At 39.9% G+C, this 25,164-nt stretch overlaps 1 protein-coding gene across 1 annotated transcript in view; it reads right to left on the bottom strand.

The window, feature by feature from the left end:
- LOC124803194 (methionine aminopeptidase 1) overlaps positions 1-25,164 on the bottom strand; it is a 106,257-nt gene that overhangs the window by 7,769 nt on the left and 73,324 nt on the right. Inside the window, exons 5-6 of the mRNA XM_047264379.1 lie at positions 19,387-19,609; positions 11,503-11,634 (exon numbers count right to left, since the gene is read on the bottom strand). Of these exons, the coding sequence (XP_047120335.1) occupies positions 11,503-11,634; positions 19,387-19,609 (355 nt within the window). The remainder of the gene's footprint in view (positions 1-11,502; positions 11,635-19,386; positions 19,610-25,164) is intronic.

The raw sequence follows: 25,164 nt of genomic DNA, 5'->3' as shown, positions 1-25,164 counted from the left end.
GCTTTGCAAAACAGAAGCATACCCACCTAGACTTTATGGATTACACAAAGGGCATAAACCTGAGGCTCCATTGAGGCCAATTGTCAGTGCTACTGGTGGACCAATACACGAGTTAGCTAGACACCTTGCCTCATTGCTGCAACCTTATGTTGGTAGGACGGATAGTCATATTAAAAATTCAGTTCATTTCATTGACAAGTTAAATGAAATGAGTGTGTGGCCAGATGATATCCTCGTCAGTTTTGATATTGTGTCATTATGTACCATGGTTCCAGTAAAAGAAGCTATCTTATGCATAGAGGATATTTTCCCTACCAATATTGTGGCATTATTCCAACACTGCCTCACCGCAACCTACTTTCAATACAACAGTGACTTTTATGAACAGATTGACGGGGTGACTATGAGCATTCTTCTTAGTCCTACTGTGGATAACTTGTTTATGGAGACTTCTGAACAACAGGCATTGCAGACCGCCAGTAAGAGACCAGCCAGATTGTATCGTTATGTCAATGAGACGTTTGTAGTATGGACACACGGAGCAGAGGAGTTGGATGCCTTCCTGACACATTTAAACAGCATTAACCTGAAAATCCAATTTACTTGGATACAAAGAGTAATGGGCAATTGAATTTCCTGGATGTGTCCGTGTTTAAATGATGGGACGGAACACTGGGCCATAAGGTGTATAAAAAGGCCACACATACTGATCGTTATCTGCATCAGGATTCAAACCACCACCCTAGACAAGAAAGAGGTGTAATGATAACCTTGGTAGACAGGGCGGACAAAATTTGTGAACCTGTTTATTTAAAAGAAGAGATTGAACATCTACTATCAACCTTCATGAAGAATGGCTATTCTAGCAAGGATATAGATCGAGCACTTCACTCTAGGCAGAAAATCAGGAGCAATGATGAACAACAGTTGCCCAGGGGCAAGGTTTTTCTTCCATTCATTAGTGAGGTCACAGATTGCATTGGGAAAGTTTTAAGCAAGTATGAGGTGGAAACTATTTTCAGACCCACCACGAAAATAAAATTTTCAGACCCCACCAGGAAAATAAACGAATATTTAAGATTGGCAAAAGATGCACGACACCCTTTGGCTACACCGGGGGTATATAAAATTCCTTGTAGTTGTGGACAGGTTTATATCGGTACCACAAAGAGAAGAGTGAACACCCGTCTTGTTGAACATAAGAGGAATTGCCGCCTGGGTCACACTGATAAATCGGTCGCAGCGGAACATGTTTACCAGGAAGGTGATCATGAAATAAAATTCAGTGAGATGAGCGTCATATCTAACACCTCGCATTATTATACATGCACGTACAGCGAGGCTATCAAGATTGATAAACACCGGAAAAACAGGAAAGCCGAAGGTGTTAAACTGGATAAAATTTGGATGTCAGTGTTGCACCACAAGCATGACGATTGATTACTTTCAATCGAGAATGTTGACATTAGCAGATACAGTCTCATAGCTGACACCACGTGATGGAGAGTGGCACACACTGTACTGCCTATATAATCAGCGCTTCGAGTTCTCCTTGCAGTTCGCCGCTTTACCTCTGAGGATGTCTCCCACTGTCCGAGAGGCAACATCAAGGGAGACTTTTATACATCAACCATGGTCAATCAGCCCACAAGTTTTAAGTGAAGTTAACAAATGCAGTTTATATTTTCTTATTTCAATACAAAATGCCAACATACACACTCAAAATAATCAGTACAAGCATCACCTGTGACAATTTGTATGTGCTTACATCTACAACACAGACATTTAGTTCACAATTTGAACACCAAACATATTTCGCACACATTTTGCCTGTTCATATTCCTTAATGAACTGAATTAGGACTTTAATTCTCATATTTTTTCACTCTTTTCACCATCAGTTAAATTAGCAAGCAAGTAAACTTTTACTACTATAAAAATGTAATGCTGAGGTATATACAGCCACAACATATACTCTGTAAGCCAAATATGGTATGGATGGAGTATACAATGTATACAAAGATTTTATGATCATGGTCAGGATCATTTTTCAAGATAGCTGCAGCAGCAATGTATACTCAAACATTAGTAAGAAACCTCTCTGTGACATATATCCATCCTATTAGTATCTGTATTCAGAAAACCTTCACCATGATGATCTCACATTTAATAGACAAACTTAAGACAAAACTCACAAAATTCTGCAGTTCCAATGCATGACAAACAATTTTTATAGTACTACAATGTCCTGGTGAAAACCATTTCCTATGTTCATCACTTTTGTCCTTCATGTTCTGAGGGAAAAAGTCAACATGGAAATCAATGAAATGTAAGTTTGGTGAAATATAACACTTCGTAAATTCGAAACATCTTATCATGCTATTCTCCATTTCTTTAATAAGCAGATTTTTCATTGCCAAGAATTGCATTCACACTAACTTCAAGGCATTACATGCATAATCTTCTGTCTCACTTAACAAGTTGATGAACACTGTATCTTGCAAATAAATACTCCCTCCTTAATCTTTGCACTGCTAATGTTCGTAAACTGTCTTCAGGCATGTGAAAGCTTTCACTTTCCTGTCCAGCAATTTTACAAATATCTTCATTAACCTCAATTTAATATGCATGGAGGGAGATATACATCTTCAGGGTTTCCTTGCGACCAATATGACAACCATTTTATGTGGAATGTAGACATTTCGCCAAGGCCACTCTTTACGTGTGTAATGTTTCATGTAATGACTGTCCAACTTACACAGAAAGCAGTAGTACTTCGTGTAAACTGGTTGTGTACCAGTCAATAGCTCTGCACACAATTTCCAGTATACATATTGTAGTGTAACTGAGCAAATCTTGTACCATTTCGTATGGCTCTTTCTTATTAACCAAGAACCCAACTGGAACTGAGGGATATGTATCAACATTATGGAGGAGAACTGCCTTTAAACTTGATTTCGAGGAATCAGTAAAGAGTCTATATGCCTCAGGATTGTGAATATGACACAGTGCTCCGAACAAGCCATTTATGTCACTACAGTACAAACACTCTTTGGAGGAAGAGAAACTGCTTACAAATTCTCTCCCACATGGAAGTCACTTTAACGCCCAGAACGAGAAAATTCCATCCTTGCAATCGTCCTGTCAGGTCAAAAGGTTTCTGAACCTAACTTGCTAAATTAAGGCACGATTGTACTGCACAAAGATCAATGTCCACATCTGGTTAAGAAGACAACACATTTATTAAAATGACTAAATTACTACAAACACCACCTGAAATGGTCACAAAATTAACAGTTTGGAGACAGTCCCTTGTAGATGTGATGCACTAGATAAAATCACAGTGCAAGTGAGAACAGGGGACACCAAATAAAGTCTCTACATTGTCTCAAGAGTATCCACCAGCACAGTGCTGAATTTTATCGACACGAGGTGCACAGTTAATAGTCTATCATAGGAGAGAATGCCTTGGCAAGATCCCAATGAAAGGCATGTGGTTCACACACGAGTGTGTCAGCTGTGATGGACGGAGTTCACAATTCTGAAAGTACTCACATGGGCACTAACACTTCCGGCTGGAATTTCCTATGGCGCAAGACACCAATTTTACACTGGGTAGTGGAGAGGGTGTAAAACCGGTGCGGGGCGAGTGAGTCCTGGAACTTCTCAATGAGTGACTTGGTATGGGGTGCACTGCTGTGTGGCATGTTTGTTGCTGCTTGGTCATGGGACAGAAGTCAATGCTGATACCACAAGAAGACAAAGACTGAGGGCGAGGCTAGGTCAGCAGAAGCCTCGCTAGGAACTGAGCTATTATCCTGTACTAGTAGCCAGTGACTGTGGGATGCTGGTATTCCACAGCACAGCAGAATCGACATGTGGGTGGCAGAAAGTGCGTGAAGGAAGAAACTTTCTGCCTTAGCAGGTGGCCACAGTGAACTAGGAACGTAACTTCGTGTAGGCACAAAACACAAATACAAAAGTAACTGCCATTACAGTGTAGCAACAATACTCTCTCTTCCAAATTTGCAAGAAAACTCACCATGTGGCAGCACAAGGCATAATTGTGAGTTCTATTTATGATAGCTAACACTAGTTAGGCAAACACAGAGATCAAAATACACGCAGAGAAGAAAGTTTCCCTGTTGCATGTGAATTGAAACTTACTTCAATTAAATTAAAGCATATTTCTGTAACAGAGAAGAAACTGATATCCAGAAGAAACTGCAGGTAATGGAGAAAAACTAAAAACAAATCAAATCTGAAGTCAGCATAAGAAAATTGGTCATAATCACCTATTTCCATGCAGAGGACAAAAGTGGATTGTGCTGTATTTAGGATTATTTTGACAAATCTCAGTTTAGCATCTGACTTTCCAATTAATTTTATGCAATAATTCCACTTCAAACTACTTTTATCTATTTCACGGTTTTGACAATTCCCAGAGAAGGACCGCCAATTGTGTAAACCCAACTATAATGCGTCTTTCTGCCAACTTCTGAATAAACACTACATCTGTTTCTGTTGGGAGAAGATGGTGGTGACAACTATCAGTCTCTGAACTAAGAACAGATCCTCTGCATGTCTTCCTGCATTTAATTATACACCTACAGCAGCATGCCTCCCAGAAGTCAACACAGCATCTCCACAGGCACCACTACCTACTGCTTTCTGAATCACATGGACAAAAAGAATGAGGCATGTTTCACAATTTTGCTGCTTATGGATGCCTGTTCAAGTCTTACAGAAGGCAATTATGGCCTCCAAAATGGAGTCACAATGCCACAAGCATAAAACATGTCCCATAATTCTGTAACAGACTGATGTCTGTGATACAATCCCAATTATGCAAACACTGTCCAATGGCAATTATTGAAAGTATGAACGCCCTGCACCTTATTCTAATCACAAAGAACAGTGCAGAGCATTCTTGGTTATTTTGTTTCATGAACACTTCTCAATATCTGCCATTTATAACTTTCCACAGTAAAACAATTTCAGATGATCAAATTTATTATCACACCCTTCACAATGGCATTCCATTTCAGTGGCAGTACAACATCTGAGTAATTGTATAAAAGGTTTTCAACTGTTTACTAACTTCGTGTAAGACTAACCATTCTTAGGATATTTTATCACCAAATTCTAATTACCAATCCACTGAAAGTTTATTGGTAATTTTCTCTTTACACTAAACTGTCATCACTCAGGTTTTATTTGTTAAGGCTTTCACTTCATTCAAAGGTATGATGAAGTCTCCTCTGTTTTTGTAGCAACTTTCTAATATCTATTCAACCACGATGGGCATTTCATGTTCTTCACTACATTTCTCACAAGGGAAACACCCCATCAACCCCCCCCCCCCCCCCCAAATCACTCCGGATTTAGTGGTAAGTTAGCCCATTGGATAGCCCATCAAAAACTGAACACAGATAAAGCATGAAAACAGGAAGAATGTGTACTGAACTGTGGGTGGAAAAAAAAAAAGAGGTTACAAACAGTGAATGGTCCACATTTAACATGTGCAATATCGAGCAACATTAGTACGTCGTGGTTGTGTAGTGATGGTGTTTGCTACCTGGAAGGTCCGGTTCCACATGTCACCTGGTTTAATTTTTTCTTCACAAAATTAAGAACCTTCCGTCTGGTGACTGACATGTCTGTTTACTATATTCAAGTTTGTGTATTTGTTGTGGCGTAATGTCAGTTTGCAACAGCGACATTTAACAAAGGGGGCTCCAGATGTACATAACTCCTATTTGTTCCACACAGGCCGCACGTTATGCCTCTTACATTCCATTTTGGAAGTTTTGACTCTTGAATTCCTTCTCTGTAACGTAGTTCACACCCGTTTATTTGTTGTTTCCATTTCTGTGAGAGGTCTATGTTGCATCTTGCCTGCTCTCACAATTCATCACAGAATAAGAGTCATGTGATAAGAATATATTACTGCCGCAAGTTAAATTGATGAATAGTGAAAGCAGGTGAGATGCCGTATAGACCTCTCACAGAAATGAAAACAACAAAAACAGGTGTGAACTATGAAGCTTCATGGCAGATTAAAACTGTGTGCTGGACCAAGACTCAAACTCGGGACCTTCGCCTTTTGCGGGCAAGTGCTCTACCATATCAGCACACACTCCGCTGCAGAGTGAAAATCTCATTCTGAAAACATCCCCCAGGCTGTGGCTAAGCCATATCTCTGCAACATCCTTTCTTCCAGGAGGGCTAGTTCTGTTAGGTTCGCAGAAGAGCTTCTGTGAGATCACTTGACCGTGAAAAGCAAAGGTCCTGAGTTTGAGTCTCGGTCCGGCACACAGTTTTAATCTTCCAGAAAGTTTCATATCAGCGCACACTCCGCTCCAGAGTGAAACTCTCATTCTGGGTGTGAACTATGCTAGAACGAAGGAATTCAAGAGTTAAATCTTCCAAAATGGAATGCAAGACACACAAAATGTAGTACCTGGGTAGAACAAATAGGAGGTAAGTACATCTTGAGGTCCCTCAAGCACAGCCTCAGGGCAACCAGCCTCAAACCAGAACAGACAGACTTGTTATGATGGTCAATGAAATTCATGTCAATTTGTTTTCTTCAGTCGAACCTACCAACAACATTCTTACATGCAAAACTTACACTGTAAGGAGCTTATAAGTTTAATAAAAGAAAGGAGCAGTTTCTGGCATCCCAAGAATGAGAAATATCGTATCAGGGATATGTGTTGGAATCTATGGTCCGAAATAGCTACTTTATCATAAAGCACACTTTTGGAACAACTTAAAAATTTAATAATAATTCATTGAATGTTACCTTTTATTACATTATGCATGTTCTGTGGCTGTCTAGCCATTTCAGCTTCATGTCTATACTTAATGGAGCATGTCATCTGCAATACAATCAAAATCTGTATTCGAAATTTTAGGCCTAGATTATAACCTCAAGAAATTATATGTTCAAGTGAGAGAGGTAAAGTGTGTCAAATTTTGACACTTAAGCTTATTGTCTTTAAAAAAATAAAAAATCTGTGACTGATTGGCATTAGCTGTCTACAAATTGTTATTCCTGTTTACTGATGTTTCTAACTCAGTAAGGCAGTGATTCTGTTACATGAGGTGGTTTGCAAATGTGGAGTATGTGCTTCCACTTTGCAGGGTTTTAGATGTCCAGAGCATCTTATTCTAAAATTTATGTTTCTTTCACATATGAGGGTGGTTTGAGAAAGTTCTCGTAATCACCACAAGAGGTAAGCACTAGTACAATGAGTTGTTTACATGACACTCATTGGACTGTTGCCTGCAAACACGTATTCTTGGTAGAGAGCTGTGACTGTGATGTGGCTCTGTTGTTCCTGCGTAGTGATTTGCGAAGATGGAAAAAAGTACATCACATTTTAACTGAATAATTAGAAATGAAATATATATATATATGGCAAAATTACACAAACTAAGGTATGAATTGTTGCCACACCCACCTTATTCGCCTGATATGGCTTCGCCAGATTTCCATCTCTTGCCAAAACTGAAGATTTTTCTTGGTGGGCAAAGATTCACTTCAAACGAAGAATTGATAACCGGAGTTGACAACTATTTTGCAGGCCTGGAGGTAACTGCTTTTCGAGATGGGATCAAGGCACTGGAACATCACTGGACGGAGTGCAGGAATCTACAAGGAGACTCCATTGAAAAATAAAAAAAGTTTCGGTGATTTATGTACTTTTTTTCTATTCTGTTCTGAGAACTTTTCAAACCACCCTTGTACATGCTGAATGTAGCTCCTTTTGCAGGTTAGCTGGCATATGCCTATTTTGCTGAATTTATTTGAATTTGTGAAGAGAATTTCTAATTTTGCTTCTCAAGGTCATCATAAATCATCTCATGTTATGTAATAGAAAATCTCTCTTTTTATCTCATTCATTAGTAAAATTTTTCTAATTATTCCAATAATTGCCATATTTTTTTCAAAACAGATGTGACTTATATACATACATTCAAGATTGATTTAATAGCAAAATCAACAGTGCAGCCATGGTGTTCATTCTGCCAAAATCTGGTGAAAACCGTTTGCACTGTGAACAAGTTGTCAGCTGATTCTTTAAAGATGACCTCGAGCAACTACTTAGGGTGCCACTGTGACCACAGCTTAAGATGTAATCTTTAGTGAGCCAGTTCTCTCATTATAAGACAGTTTTCTACATTCAAGGTATCTTTCTGATAATAGATTTAGTATAACATCATATGAATCACTGTTTCTGCCACCTGTTCTAGTAAGGCTAGTCTCCCAGACCATTGCCGGTACACTGAAACTATAGCTGTTACTGGAGTATGATCAGGAAATTTATAAGCGACATTCTCCTATTCTTCCCTGAAATAGGTTTTCTATAAAAGCACCCAATTACAATGTTCCATCAACTCTTGATTCTTTTCTTCTATAAAATTATTTGGCATCTGAAATGTGTGTTAACATCACTAAATATGATCAAGTTCTTAACAGCAACAGATATGGTACCAATGTTGGCATCTTGCCTTCAGTACAGTGGGTTTCAACCAGCTTTCTTTTCGTAGTGCTACGTAGGTAATTTTACTGTTAATAGGTGACACTATTACTGGGGCCTTACTACGGACATTCCTGCAGTTAACTGATACAATATTAACAATCTCTCACGGAGAGACAAATGTGTGTGTATATGGCACGTAATTGCTCATTGGTTTATGGGCAGGTTTCTCAAGCTTTACCTTCATTTTATTGATAGCTACAGACTGAAAAATTCGCATTTTCAAGATGCAAATTCTGCCTCAAAATGTGAACTTCCCCAATAAACCCTATTTCAATGAGAATTATATTACTTTATCAAAGAATTTCAAACAGTTTTTATTTTATGCATATAAATATTGGAAGTGTGACCAATTTTCTGTTACTGGTCTTTTACGTCAGCTGGAAAAGCCAAATTTGGAAAGACAGGGTTTACATGTGGACAAAGAAAAAAAAATTCTGGATTTTTCCTGGGTTTCCCAGTTAAAAATACACATTTCCCGGGTTAACATACGCTTTTACCATATTAAGTGACAGTATACTTTCCCTTAGAACTGCAAAACTTATCAATCCTTTCAATGGTTAATGTTTTATACAAGGGCGCAGACATGCGCTTGAAATTGAGCGAACAGTTGAAACTAGCCAATAGTGTGGAATGAAACACTCCATTTCAAATAAATTGACTGCCACTGCAGAAAAGGTTAATAAAGGCCAAATTTCTTTAGCAAAGCGACAAAAATAACTTCATTTTTTGGCATGACGATTTTTGCTTGACTGCCAGAAACATGGAAACAAAATCAGAAAACTGCAAACCATAACATAGTTCAGCCTTCTGTAATTATGACAATGTATTTTAATTCACTTTATAACTCCCAGGCACAGAAATCCATTTTATTTTCGTTTGAGGTGAGAGCTTTAAACAAAGAAGAAACAGCAAAATCACGAACATAAACATGGATCACGTGGAGAAGCTTGGGTGCATAAGAAAAATTTTTCAGGGTAGCATCTGCAGTTTGCTGCTTCTTTTGATACAGCTAACAGCCCCACTTCAAGTAGCAACAAGCAGGAGAAGGTACAGCTCACATGTGAATCAACTGCGCATAGGCATGAGCCAACTGGCAACTGCTAAAACAAACCTAATGTAAATAGTTGTGATGTTGCCCTCATAGGAAGCAGTTTGTTGTTATGAAGTATTGCATAGTCTTCATCCTAAAGCCTTTGACGCATTTTGCTGTCCAAAGACACTTGTGTATGCACCATGTTTTGTTGTTGTAAATGGCACATTTCTTTTGCAACTGCAATTTTTTTTTCTCTCGTTTATGTTTCACTGCTACAGTATTATTCTGCTGTAATGGGATACAGTAAAACTCTTTGTTAGAGTATCACTTCTTACCATCAAAACTACAAAAATTTAACTGAAAACTAAAACAACAAAAAAATAATAGAATATACACCCTGAAAGCCCGTGTTCAAGAACATGTATGCAAAATAAAAAGTACACAAATGCAATGATGTATCAGTGAGTTTGATTCTCTGGTGCTATGCCAACTGTGCACAGTTGTATGGTCTGTACAAGAGACATGAAGCATAATGAAGTAAGAATCAACTGTGGGGCCTAACACCTTGGGGGGTGGGGGGGGGGGGGGGGATATGCTTACATTAGTCTTATAACTAAAGTTCAAAACTTGGTATAATGTGACCACTTTTTTAATGTCAAAGTTTTATGCAGCAGGTGGTTCGAACTGTAGTTGCATCAAAAACCACTAGAGGTCAGGCCTGGTCTTCCTCATTTATGACACTACCGACTTCAGTGAGTAATTGCACGGTAGCTGTTACCAAAGGCTTTGTGTTGTGCTTTACTTGTTTTCTGTTCTTATTTTGTATGGAATGAAGAGATTAAACTTTGTCCATCATAAAATTCGATTATGATCCTCACAATACCAGAAGGCATCAATTATCCCCATGACCATAAGTTATTTCAGCTTTCGCAGAAAAACGGAACACAGAAGTAGAGTGGCTGCCCAGCAAGGAGGAGACACTGTTTCTCTGCATCGCTCCTCTCACCTTGCGCAGTCAAAATTCTAATTTGCTGACACTCATGGCTAACTGCCAGTTTATTACGTCTGCACTTCACGCTATAGCAACCGGAATCAAAACCTGTGAACATATTTTGATCATGCCAAAAATCTTCCCTTAATGTGCAAATTGAGTTATTTTCAGTTCTACTTCTACACTGAATATCTTGTCAGTTCTATCCATAGCGTTGTCAAGTATGAGTCAAATGATTATGAATGCCCAAGAAAGACTGAAATCAATATACAGCATATTTTGTAAGTATCAAGTTGGGTTGGAAAATAAAAATAATGTCGAGAAACACCTTAAATCATAGAAGCACTCTGTTTACAGGTGGGAAAATGCTGTTGCTTCTCAACAGAAACAATCATTTGTTGAAAGCTTAAATAGATCCCAAAGATGAAAAAAGATATTTTTACAAAAGCAAACATTCCAGCTGAAAAGCTTCCCCACCAAGCAAATTTTGCTTGCAATTGTTGCTACATTTTCAGGTCCCTAGTAATAAAAATTTACATTAAAATGATTGCAGATATGATATGTCAGTTCTTATTCTTCACAGAAATTTATGAAACAGCAGCAGCTTATGACGTAATTGCTAACAACAATGCTTAAAGCAAATTATGTACATAATCTTTTCCCCAAAAAGTGCTAGAATTTGTATAAGAATAGATGTCAATATTATCAACACTGGTGCTTCATTTTCACATTCATTCTAATTGTTCCCATTTATTTATTAAAAGTGGCTGTAAACTCACTACATGATAAATTAATATTTTGCAGAAAACAACCCCAATAACATTCTGTTCACATTTGTTAGACTAGATAATACTAAGATATTGTAATGTCTAAAACTCCAGTACTTTTAAGTGTCAAAAGTGTTATTTGTACTCATTTTAAACTCACCTATGTTTATTGCACGCAAAAGGCACTCTGATGTGACTTTCACCAGTTTCTTGGCCTCAGGGCTTACATTTCCCACAAGGAAAGTTTCATTGAGATCTCCATGGAAACCCCGGTGATAGACAGTGACATCAACTAAAGGACACATTGTAATAATGGTTATTTTAAGAATTTCTGAATCAATATTTCAATTTTTCATCTATGTAACTACAAATACTAGTGAGGAACTCGTAAAACATCCAGCAACAGAAAATAAGTATTATTTGTATCAGTATCATTAAAAAGCGATCACAGTAAAATCACTTTTCAGTTCATCCTCTGGACTCAATTTCCTACCCTTACCATAAAGGTTTATTTATAAACGTTTGTCTTCATCATATGTGTTATACAACTTAAACTGCTGGTTTTGGCTTAAGTGCCATCATCAAATATGTTCTAAATAAAAAATAGATAAAACAGTAATTTGATAAGGCTAAATGCAGAGAAAACCTAGGAATATATAAATAGGTAACACGGCTAGCAGCCGAATGTACCAGCCATAAGTACTATTAAAAGTATGCAGATACAAATATCATTGTTCGATCATCTGTACACATGGGAACATAAAATGTTCTGGTATTGGTCTGAGGGTGTCCTGTACTTATACAAACATAACTTAGTCAATAGAGGGCACTAGGGCTGCAGTACACAAGCAATTAGTATCATAAATCCAATGGTATAAAAAAGAAAATGCATGATCTGACTGCAACTCCATGCCTCCTCTATGTGGTGAGTAGCAATCTACCCTTTTCATAATATACTTGTTATTCCATTCAGGGCTATCCAGTGTATACTGAAATACAAAATGCAAAAATAAAATCCATACTTAAAATCTGAATAAAACATGTAAAAGGTAATAACTTATTAATAAAAACCTATTATCAACACAACATAAATAACACCACTGTATGAAAGTTAGAATAAAAATTGTAGAAAGTAATATTTTGCGGAATCTATTAACAGAAAATGTTACAGGATGACAAGGCGAATGAAACACAGCTTTATGTGAAAATGATAAATGAAACAATAGTTATTTAATAAAAGTCCTGACAGTAGAGTGTGTGAACTGTTTCGTTTTCCTCTGAAATTGCTAGCAGAATTAGGTGGTGCTGTTCATTTTAGTAAATTCATGAATACATCAAAATAGGCATTTAAGTTAAGCACTTGCTATTCATTGAGCAATAACCCCCATCTGTTTTCTAAGGACTCAGATCTCCATTTCCTCCAACAGATTCAATAATACTGTTGTTTCAAAGCCCTATTTAACACTTCCATATTTTCATGCATAATTCCTGCTGCATGCTTTTCCTTATGCAAATAGTAGCAAATCCACTCTTATTTTGGCCTTACATTTGTAACTTTAAGCAAGTCTTTAAATTCCTCCCAGTCCAACCAATATAAAACCTTGCACAATTTTGGCAACTGATCTTTTAGTCTCTGGATTCCAAATATTTGTTCTTGTCACTGCCAACTTGGTGGTGAACCAATCATGCCTTTTGTCTGAAATCCAATTTTAACTTTAATTTTTCCAAAAGCTTCTGCAATTAGATCAGAAAATGCACCATTTTACGACAAGCAACAAACTTTTTGTCTGGACTTAGTGTCTTCTTCCTCTCATGTATCTGAGTTGTATAACATGTGTGATCGAGACTGATTTTCATAAATGAAATATCACACATGATTGTCGACTCATTTACAGACTTCATGTCTTCAATGGATAAATAAGGTTTAACTCATTTACTACAACGTTTACAGGTCACTTACATAATCTTTAACAAGTTCATTATGAGCTGGATAATGAAATAGTGCTTCTTAGTGTTAACCAAATAACTTTTAACTTTCATGTAACTTGTATATTATCAACCACTGTCACGTTTTAAAGGAAGCATCCTGGAGAGAGGCCACTTTTATTGAAATAATAATATTGTGAAAAGGATAGTTGCTACTCATCACTCATGGACACACACACACACACACACACACACACACACACACACACACACACACACACACACACGACCAAGTCTCTAGCAGCTGAAACCAGACTGTGCGCAGCAGTGCACGACAGAAGAGGCAACTGGGTGGTGATGGTAATGAGTCTTCGCCAGTGAGGGGGAGGGGTAGCAGCTTTCTAACGGTCTCACCTTTGCCCCACTCCTAAATTCAATCATGCTGGTCTTGTTAAAGACCTTCTCTCCTCCTCCCGGTCTCTATAGTGAACACACTTTTCGCAACCAATCCTACCAATCAGACTCGACCAAAGACCAATGTTGAGCCCTGTCTGGCTCAGTTCAGTCCTCCATCCAACAATGATCAAACCCCACTGCCCGCTAAATCACCCCCTGTTAACTATCCAGAATTTCTGAACATCAAACCCTGCATTGGCATCACTTAACAAGCAAACCCACCTTACATCTGCAGAAAAAACTGCAATCTACCACCTAAAAACTGATCCTGACCTTGTAATCCTATCAGCTGACAAAGGCTACACCACTGTTGCTTTGAGCTGCAAGGATTATCTGACTGAAGGACTCCACCAGCTGTCAGATTCATCCACCTACAGACCCTGCCACAGTGACCCCATTCCAGAAATCCAGCACGATCGCTAGTCTTTCCTCAAATCCTTAGGTGCATCCCAGAACCTCTCCCTGGAGACCATCTCTCTCCTCATCCTTACCACTCCCTGCACTCCTATCTTCTTACATGCTTCCTAAAATCCACAATCACCTAAGACACCCCATTGTGGCTGGTTACTGTGCCCTCACTGAGAGAACCTCTGCTCTCATAGATCAACACCTTCAGCCTATTACCTGCAACCTATCCTCTTATATTAAAGATACGAACCATTTCCCCAAATAACTCTCCACAGTTCCTGTTCCTTTACCACATGGTTCCCTGCTCGTCACTACTGATGCCATCTCCCTTTACACTACCATCCTTAACGCCATGGCCAACTGCTATTGTTTTGCCACAATTCTGGTAGTTTTCCTCAAATTGCTTCTCACAAATAGCACGTAACATCCAGATAGAACTCCTTATTGACCGTTTGACCATACAGCAGGAACTCATGATGCACTAGCCCAGGGTAAGTGGGAAGAACCTTCATATGTAATCTAACTTCAATTATATATAAACAAAGATGATGTAAATCACCAAACTAAAGCGTTGGCATGTTGATAGACACACAAACAAACACACAAAATTCAAGCTTTCGCAACCAATCATTGCTTCATCAGGAAAGAGGGAAGGAGAGGGAAAGACGAAAGGATGTGGGTTTTAAGGGAGACGGTAAGGAGTCATTCCAATTCCGGGAGCGGAAAGACTTACCTTAGGGGGGAAAAAGGACAGGTATACACTCACTCGCACGCACGCGCGCGCGCCCTTCAGTATATCCTCTCTTCCCGTTACCAACCAGGCCCCAACCTCCGCTAATTTCAAGTTGCCGCCACTTATACCTCACCTGTCTTTCAACAACATCTTTGCCTCTGTACTTCCGCCTTGACTGACATCTCTGCCCAAACTCTTTGTCTTTACAAATGTCTGCTTGTGTCTGTATATGTGCAATGGGTGTGTGTGTGTGCGCGCACGCACACACACACACACACACACACACACACACACACACACACACACACACACACACACACAGAGATTATATATATATATATATATATATATATATATATATATATATATATACATACACACACACAGACACAAGCAGACATTTGTAAAGACAAAGAGTTTGGGCAGAGATGTCAGTCAAGGCGGAAGTACAGAGGCAAAGATGTTGAAAGACAGGTGAGGTATAAGTGGCGGCAACTTGAAATTAGTGGAGGTTGGGGCCTGGTGGGTAACGGGAAGAGAGGATATACTGAAGGGCAAGTTCCCATCTCCGGAGTTCTGACAGGTTGATGTTAGTGGGAAGTATCTATATAACCCGGACGGTGTAACACTGTGCAAAAATGTGCTGGCCGTGCACCAAGGCATGTTTAGCCACAGGGTGCCAGAGGGTAGGAAATGAAATGAAATGAGATCCATCCTTCATGAAATCCTCCCCACTCCACCAAGAGTGTCTTTCCGCCATCCACCTAACCTTCGTAACCTCTTGGTTCATCCCTATGAAATCCCCAAACCACTTTCCTACCCTCTGGCTCCTATCCTTGTAACCGCCCCCAGTGTAAAGCCTGTCCCATGCACCCTCCCACCACCACCTACTCCAGTCCTGTAACCCGGAAGGTGTACACAATCAAAGGCAGAGCCACGTGTGGAAGCACCCACGTGATTTACCAACTGACCTGCCTACACTGTGAAGCTTTCTATGTGGGAATGACCAGCTACAAACTGTCCATTCGCATGAATGGACACAGGCAGACAGTGTTTGTTGGCAATGAGGATCACCCTGTGGCTAAACAGGCCTTGGTGCACGGCCAGCACATCTTGGCACAGTGTTACACTGTCCGGGTTATCTGGATACTTCCCACTAACACCAACCTGTCAGAACTCCAGAGATGGGAACTTGCCCTTCAGTATATCCTCTCTTCCCGTTACCCACAAGGCCTCAACCTCCGCTAATTTCAAGTTGCCGCCACTTATACCTCACCTGTCATTCAACAACATCTTTGCCTCTGCACTTCCGCCTCGACTGACATCTCTGCCCAAACTCTTTGCCTCTGTATATGTCTGCTTGTGTCTGTATATGTGTGGATGGATATGTGTGTGTGTGCGCGCGCGCGCGCGAGCGAGTGTATACCCGTCCTTTTTTCCCCCTAAGGTAAGTCTTTCCGCTCCCGGGATTGGAATGACTCCTTACCATCTCCCTTAAAACCCACATCCCTTATATGTATAAGTAAATAAACTAATACATCTAAAAACAAAGATGATGTGACTTTAGATATATTTTTCCCACGTGGAATGTTTCCCTCTATTATATAAATAAATTAATAAATATTCTATGGATCTTCCACCAAATGACATTTCCTGTTCCCAGAAATAAAGGATCTGTTGCGTGGTCGCCAATTTGACAATACAGACAGTCATTAATGAAGTGGATGAGTGGTTCAATGAAAAATGGACAGACATCTAGAATCAAGGCAGAAGTTCAAGAAACATACGGAAAAATGCATAAATCTGGAGGGTGACTTCATAAAGAAGAATTAACAACAACAAATCAACACAAACTATCACATTTTTAAGTGTGATAATTAAAACTTTATGATACCCCTCATACAATTACAAAAGGAGTTACTTGCCACCAATACATGTTGGTCTGAACTGTGCAAGTGGGAACCTTTGCTAGTTGCCACGTGCTTCTATCTCTTTCCCTGTTCCCCCTCCAGCCTCACATATGGCTGCTATCTCTCCAATGCACCAACATAATCCTTCCCCTTATCTGCGTCTCTCCTTTCTCCTCTCCCCCTCCACCTTCCAGGCACAGCCTCTCAGAGCTGTCCATGAACCTGTTCCTGCCATTCCCACACCTCCCCTGTAACACCACAACCTACTCCAGCCAAAACTGCTGCTCATTGCAGTTGAGTATCAGCAGCAGAGATAACAGTTGCCATGTGTGTGCACGCGTGTGTGTTTGGAGGGGAGGGGGGGGGGGGGGGGGGGAATCTGTGATTCAGCATTTCCGCTATATGGTGAGTAACAACTATCCCTTTCATAATAATGTTACATTCTGTCCTGGATTATCCACTGTTTGATTTTATCGTTAAACATGTGTGCCTGCCAGTCTATGCTTCCTCTATGTGATGAGCAGCTGTTCTATTCCACTGTTAGAATATGAGGATTGTTTCATTAAGGTTCTATACCACAACATGCATAAATGAAACCCTTACAGTATCACTGTGTCATCTGTCTGTCCGACTGTTCAAAACCCCTTTTCTCAGGAATGGGTGGACATATCAAGTTGAAACTTACATCACACATTAACATCTACTGTTCCTTCATGATGTAAAAAAAGTGAAGCTTCTAAATCAATGCACTCAAAAGATACAGTCATTTATGTCACATATTTTGATACTAGCAAACTCACTCAACGAAACCCACTGGTTACTTCTGTTGACCTAGAGTAAAAAAATTTGCATAGAAGCAAGGTTTCAAATACAACTAAAGGAAGAAATACAAAAATAGTTAATTTGTAATTATACCACACGAAAAAAGTTTTTTGTTATTTGTTACCAGACTGCGTCTGTTCGTCCAATCTGTTACGACCCCTTTTTCTCTGGAACTTGCAGATGTATCAAGTTGAAATTCATGTCATATACAAAGGTCTATAGTCCCTTGGTGGTGTATTAAATATTAGCTTCTAAGCTTGTGTAAATACAAAATATGGTCATTTATGTCACGTATTTTGATACTTGCAAACTTGCTCATCAAAACCTATACGGTACTTCCTGTTTTGTCTGAATCTTTTTGTTGTGGCTGTTGCAATTCAGCATCTCCACTATATGGTGAGTAGCAACTTTCCTTCTCTAATATTATTACATTCCATCCTGGATTTTCCAGAGTTTAACTTACAACTAAGACATTTTCGAAAGCCTTAGAATTTCTGGGACCGGAATCTTGCCATATTCAATATCGATAATTGGCTAAAAATTGTTGAGACTCAATTCTTGTAATGGATGAACTGTCAATACACACAAATTTGTACTGGACCTCCAAAGCTCGAGTACTATGCGCATACGGACAAATAATTTTAACACAACAACGTTTGCTACTGCCAGCTATGATCATTGTTTAATTTATCTTGTGCACATCACATTCTGGATAATCATTTCCATTTTCAAGTCCCTGGCTACCAAGAGGATAGTGTTCCTTTCCTGTGTACAGCTACTTATCAGTAATACAATCAAACATCACCTAATAAAATTGAAACAAGGATGCCAGCACAAACTATTTAAACATTAACCATTATTGTTCACTTGCACCCACAGAATGAAATGATAAATAAGTGACATCTGCCATTACTAAGTACACTATATTCCACTTTAAAGAATTTACTTCAGTGAATAATTACTCAAAATCCTGCAATAACTAACTAATAATGTAAAGTGGAATGCAAATGATGTTCTCATGGGCCAGTATATATTAAGTTTCTTGAAAACAATGTACAGGAGAGGAGCACATACACAAATCCTACTTAACCCTCGAGCGGGAGCGCTTTTTTTCACAACATGAGCAAGCGTGCGATGCACTTTGTACACATGTATAGAATAGCTGGCTTTGTCGTTATGTTACCAAACTAAACATGTACGATCAAACTCACAGTTTAATATAAGGTTATTTAAACAACAAGAAAATAAACTTACATAATATGAGCTAAACCACTGTTTTATTAAACAATAATGAAATACATTTTCACTATAAAACACTGTCCTCTAAGCATTAAGCAATTCAGCTGCCAGATCCCAGCCAGCCACTTATTTGATCATTAGTTATCTTTTAGAAAACTGCCTCAATGTAGAATTATGTTGCTAGTTCATAATTGGGGTCATTTCTTTTTTTTGCACGGATCGTAAATTTTTTCTCGCCTAACTCACTTTGTATTTTATATTACTGCTGCTCACTCGGAGGTATGACAACACAATTTATAGCTGTTTTACCTAAAGCAATAATGAAGGAATAGATATGAGTTTGCAGTTGTGAAACAAGGGAAATGCGCAAAATCATTTTATTTTTGGTTGGCGCACATTATACACAGGCGTGCCCGCTCTAGGGTTAATGAGCATTATAATGTGCAAATTAACTGTTCCTTTGTGATTTTTGTACACAGATTGGGACTTTTAGGATTATTCAATAACTTTTCATCCAACGTTAGTTATATAGACATAAATAAAAATATACCATTGCAGATATCACCATCATGTAGGGGCCGTAAGTCAGGAATTCCATGACAAATAACTTCGTTGATTGATGTACAGCATGAACGAGGGAAGTTGTAGTAATTAAGTGGAGAAGGGTAACAATCCCTTTCCACGCATGCTTCATGTACCACTCGATCAATTTCATCTGTAGTAACACCAATACCAATAGCAGCTGCTGCTTCATCTAAGACCTCACGACCTAACTGGAAAAATAGCAAAAGAGATGACTGTAAAAATTGTACCACCATCTTAGGAAATATCTGCAAATAGATGGATTTTCTGCTGATTACTGTACTAGAATTTTTAAACTGAAACATCTGCAACCTGTAGCAGCTAATAATTTTCCTACACATCGTATCAAATTAATGGATACAACCAGATTTCCAATCTCTTTACCTTCCATACCACAGAAATATTAAACCTACAAATAGATTTCAGAAACAAATACTGCCTAACATTTCTACACATGCAACAATATTTTGTTATGGCTGTCAACTACTTAATTTTAATCATGTCAAGCACAGTATAGTTCATGATATTTTTGTGATACTAAAAGACCAGATATTCAGTACTAGAATGCACCAATAAGGATGACCGTTTAAGCTTGTGATTATTAACCTTTTCATTCTTAATAAAAAAAAGTGTCATCTGACATTATCCTTAACTTTGTGCAACTGGTAAAAATCACATACTGTAACAGTTTTCAATATAGCAAATTATTTTAACATGAGAATGCTTAGGCATAAAATCCCATCTTCAAACTACAGCATATGCCCTCATACATACTTTAATTTTAATACACAGTTTAAATGACTTAGCATGGAAGAATATATAGATGAAGTGTTTCCTTCAGCAGTAACTTATACAGGGCGTTTCAAAAAGAAAGAGCAGATTTCAAACATTTATTTCTCAAAAACTACAAATGATAGAAACACAATTCAAACGTTTCTTGTCAGAGAAAGGTTCAAAGTTTTTCAATGGTCCGCGCAGAAGTTCCATGCAAATCCGCAGTGGCGCTGGCGTTTGTTTGTAGGAAAATGGCGACGACACCACAGGAACGATCATTTTGTGTGCTGCAATTTGCAAAGTTAGAGTCCATTGTTGGTGTGCAACGTGCATTCCGCCGTCAATTCAACAAACATCCGCCTCGTCATAAGCAAATTTATGAGTGGCATCACAGATTCGTAGAAGATGGTTGCATCTGCAAGCGAAAAAGCACGGGTCGTCCACGCACATCGGATGAAAATGTCGAGCGTGTCCGTGCAGCTTACGAAAGGAGCCCTAGAAAATCCACGGCACGGGCAAGTCACGAACTAAACATGTCTAAAACAACGGTATGGCGCGTTCTGAGTAACCGTCTGCACATGAAGCCGTACAAACTGCAGTTATTGCAAGCATTGCGTCCTGACGACCACAACAAAAGGTTCGAATTTTCAACTGCAATTCTACAGGACATGGAAGAGGACAATTTTGCCGAACGATTAATTTTTTCAGATGAATCAACGTTTCACATTTCTGGTAAAGTTAATCGGCATAACGTACGAATTTGGGCGAGTGAAACTCCGAGGGACGTTATTCAACATGAAAGAGACTCACCAAAGGTTAACGTCTTTTGTGCAATTTCGGTAAACAAAGTTTATGGACCTTTCTTTTTCATGGAGAAAACTATCACAGGAACCATTTACCTGGACATGTTAGAAAACTGGCTATTTCCTCAACTTCAGGAAGATTCAAATCACTTCATCTTCATGCAAGATGGCGCCCCACCACACTTCTCTGAACCTGTACGACGGTACCTAAATAACACCATTCCAGGACGGTGGATTGGAAGAGCAGGAGCACAAGATCAATGTCATCGTCTGTGGCCTCCCAGGTCACCAGACCTTACTCCCTGCGATTTTTATTTGTGGGGGTACATAAAGGACTGTGTTTATGTCCCACCTATGCCCGCTACTCTTCAAGAGGTACGACATCGAATTGTTGCGGCCGTGAATTCGGTAACTAAAGACCAGTTGCGTCGTGTGTGGCAAGAAATGAGATACCGGTTTGATATTTGTCGTGTAACAAATGGTGCTCATATTGAGGTACAGTTTTGATATTTGTTGTGTAACATTTGGTACTCATATTGAGTAGTTTTTGAGAAATAAATGTTTGAAATCTGCTCTTTCTTTTTGAAACGCCCTGTATTGTACGAGTAATGTGTTATGTATTACACTTATTGCTGCTGTCTGCAATAACAAAGAAGGTCAATATGGTATGCACATCAGCACTTACCTATGATAATTGGATTTTGGAAATTTCATTAAAATAATTTTAACTGCCTTAAATTGATAACTGGAAGAGTGCAAATGTATGGGGGATGGGACAGTGTGCAGAGGTAATAGGAAGCTTGACGGGAGGAAGAGTGGAGCAGGATGCTCTCAGTAACAGCAGGAAAACAACAACAACAACAACAACAACAACAACAACAATAATAATGACCCTTTGAGTTTATGGGTGCTCAATGGGAAGATCATCAACATCCTTATACTTGTTAAAACAAACTAATGTGGCTAAAACTTCTAAGACTGATCCACATTTGTGCACTCAAACTGAGCATACGATCACTATCTTACATGCTCTAAAAAAAACAGAGAAAGAGTAAAAGTAGCTACAAATAAGATGAAAACAAAAGTGAAACAACAAAGAAGCTAAAAGAACGTCACAGGAAAATGTTACTGAAAAAAAACCACAGTCTAATAAAATTTAGTGGACAGTGATCTGTATGCCACAAGCACCAGACGTTGGAGGGTCCTCCCGCCAGAGCAAGAATCCATGCATCAAAGGACTGTGGCCTGTGCAAAGACGAGTGAGGAGAACCTCATCCAGTTGACCTACTGGAAGAAGGTATGCCATGGCAGTGTTGTGGGCTTTATTAGATGGAGCTTATTGTCTGTCACTTCCAGCCACTCATCCACCCACTGAAGCGAGACTCTTGAGCTTAACAGCGAGGTTATAACATTCAGGGGGATGCCACACCGAAATACATTAGGATCACATCACACCACCTTGGCTGAGAGATCTGCCCTTTCACTCCCCGCAAGTGCCATGTGCCCTGGTACCCAGAAAAAAGGCATATTCTTCCCCAGTTGTTGCAACTGGAGAATGGCATCCTGGATATTCTGGACTACTTTATCTGCTGGGCAGACAGTTAAGGGCACTTAGAGAATCTGAATAGACAAGAAAGTTATCACTGGAAGAATTTCTCACCTGCTCCTGGGCCTGCAAGACCGCATTTAATTCTGCATCGAAGACGGCAAATGCTTGAGGCAGTCAGACATTGAGGACATGTTCCGGGAAAATGACAGAGTAACCAACTGAGGCCCCCTGTTTGGACTCATCTGTCAAGATAGTTACATAGTAGTTGTGTTCACATAAACTGTCAGAAAATATCTTATTAAAAACAACAGCAGGACAGCAATGTCTCCTGTACTGCACCGCAACTAAAATTATCCTGGGCTTCTGCAGTAAGCAGGCTGCTAAAACCCTGTAGTTGCGGTCTTACTTCCTCAACACCGATTGACTCCAGCATTTGCCGCACACAAATCCCAAACAGCATTGTGACTTGTGGTCGGATAGAGAAAAGGCATTCCAGATGCGGACGAGCAGTGTGGTATGCAGGTGATGTCCGAGTTGCAAGGAACTTACATGCCTGACGCATCATGAGGAGCTGCCACAAGATGGTGAGTGACGGTTCACCAGTGTCAGCACAGACACTGGATATGGGACTGGTCCTATAAGCACCGAGGCCAGCCGAGCACCTCAAGGTGGACATCATCAATTATTTCCAAATAAGGCGGCCTTGTCGATCCATACATCGTGCACCCACAATCCAGCTGCAGATGTGTGAAACCCTATAAAACTGGAGCAGAAGTGCCCTGTCTGCTCCCCACAGTAGGATTTGAAGTCCAAGTTGTCTCTCTACAGTCGCATGGTAGTGGTAGAAGGCTGTAACTTGGCTGGCATTCATAGCAGATTTCGCAAAACGCTCCACCAGCATCTGAGCAATGTCTCTGGGTGTTTGCAGACATACGCTTCAGCAATGCTACTATCGCTCGTGTTATGTGATCCACCACTTCCAGGATGTTGCTGCGATGTTTAAATATAGTCAGCTGGCTAAACAGTGTCCAGTTAGCCTTGCTGACCATCCACTTTGGTGGCTTCTCTTCAGGAAATACTCCAGCCAATAGATGAACGCGATGGGAATTGGTCACTAGAAAAAGGTCATCAGTGACCTACCACTGAACAAAGTCTGTGAGGGGTGAACAGCAGAAAGAGTGGTCGATGGCTGAGAATCACCTGGTAGCAGTACAGAAATGAGATCGAGTCCCACAAGACGTGATGGGCATTGAAGTCTCCCAGTAGGAAAAACAATCATGAGAGGTGTTCGACATGTAGGAGAACCTCAGAGTCGATTGCATCCTACGGAGGGAGATACAGCGAGCACACAGTAATCCTCTGATGCACATGAACATCAACAGCAACTGCTTGCAGGTCAGTAGTCAAGAGGAGAGCAGAAAAGTGATGCACATTAGTGACAAACACACCAACTCCATCCCTTGGCTCTGTTCTCAGTCAGGTCATCCTTTCGGCACAGCATACAGCCCTGTAGCACAGGGACAACAGTTTCTTTAAAATGCGTTTCTTGTAAACACAGGCACGAGGTTGGCTCTGTGCTAGCAGTTTCAGTTCTTCCAAATGTGTGCTGAACCCATTAATGTTCTTCTGGAGAATGGGAACCATATATCATGGGGGCAGCACTTTCATTCTGACTTACTTCTGTGCAGGGGAGCTCACACTGGGTGGAGGCTCAGTCTTGGGGTGAGTTGATTGCCTCAGTTCAACATCAAGCTCCAAAGCCTCCAAAGAAGATTCGAGATCAGATAGAAAGATGTCAACATCAGACGACTGTACTTCCGGTCTCCATCAGTAAGTGATTCTTTGCCTTCAATTTTTTTTGTCTGAGGCAGCTTTGGAGCCACAACCCAACCTTTGAAGTGGTAGTGGCAGTGGCAGTGCTGAGCAGTGGGCAAGACTTTATGTTTGGAGGTGCAGGAAGTTCCACAATATCGGCAGCCACAGACTTTTCTGAAGTTATGAGGGGAGGGACAAGCTTAAAAGGAAATGCAGCAGCGCAAGTGCACTGACCAACACAGGTGCTTGTTCTGACACTAGCAACCTCTATTTGTGTAGTGGCATCGGCTTTCTAGACTGGCTGCTTGAGAATGGAAGAAAAGGATGCAGTGAACATGGGAGGCTACATGGACTTTGATAACTTCTTGGTTTCACTGTACGGGATGTACTTCATCATTTTATCTACTGGATCCTCCATTCTTCAAGGAAAACTCTTCAGGCTCTACTCCAAACATGGTGATCCCCAGAGCACTTTATACACTTTGGAGAAGAGGAACAACCAACTCCATAGTGGGCAGCTTTACCACATTTGTCCCAAGTGGCTTCTCCTTTACAACCAAGAGTAGTGTGCCCATAATGCTGGCATTTAAAACACTGCTTTGGGTTTGGGAAAAAGCCGTACCATTAGGAGTAGGTAACCTCTGGTAGTCTCACTTTTCAGTTCCTCACAGGAAATGTCAACAAGATCCCTGCAAGTCACAACACCTGTGCTGTAGTTCAAGGTTTTGTGTAATTCTCTCCAAGGCAGTGAGCTTTCTGAAGGTTCTTGATTGTTGGGAGCTAGACGTTTCAACTAAGAATCCCA

The sequence above is a fragment of the Schistocerca piceifrons genome, chromosome 1, assembly GCF_021461385.2.
Source record: "Schistocerca piceifrons isolate TAMUIC-IGC-003096 chromosome 1, iqSchPice1.1, whole genome shotgun sequence".
Lineage (NCBI taxonomy): Eukaryota > Metazoa > Arthropoda > Insecta > Orthoptera > Acrididae > Schistocerca > Schistocerca piceifrons.
The sequence above is the reverse complement of the archived record's forward strand: the minus strand, read 5'-3'. Positions and strand labels throughout refer to the sequence as shown.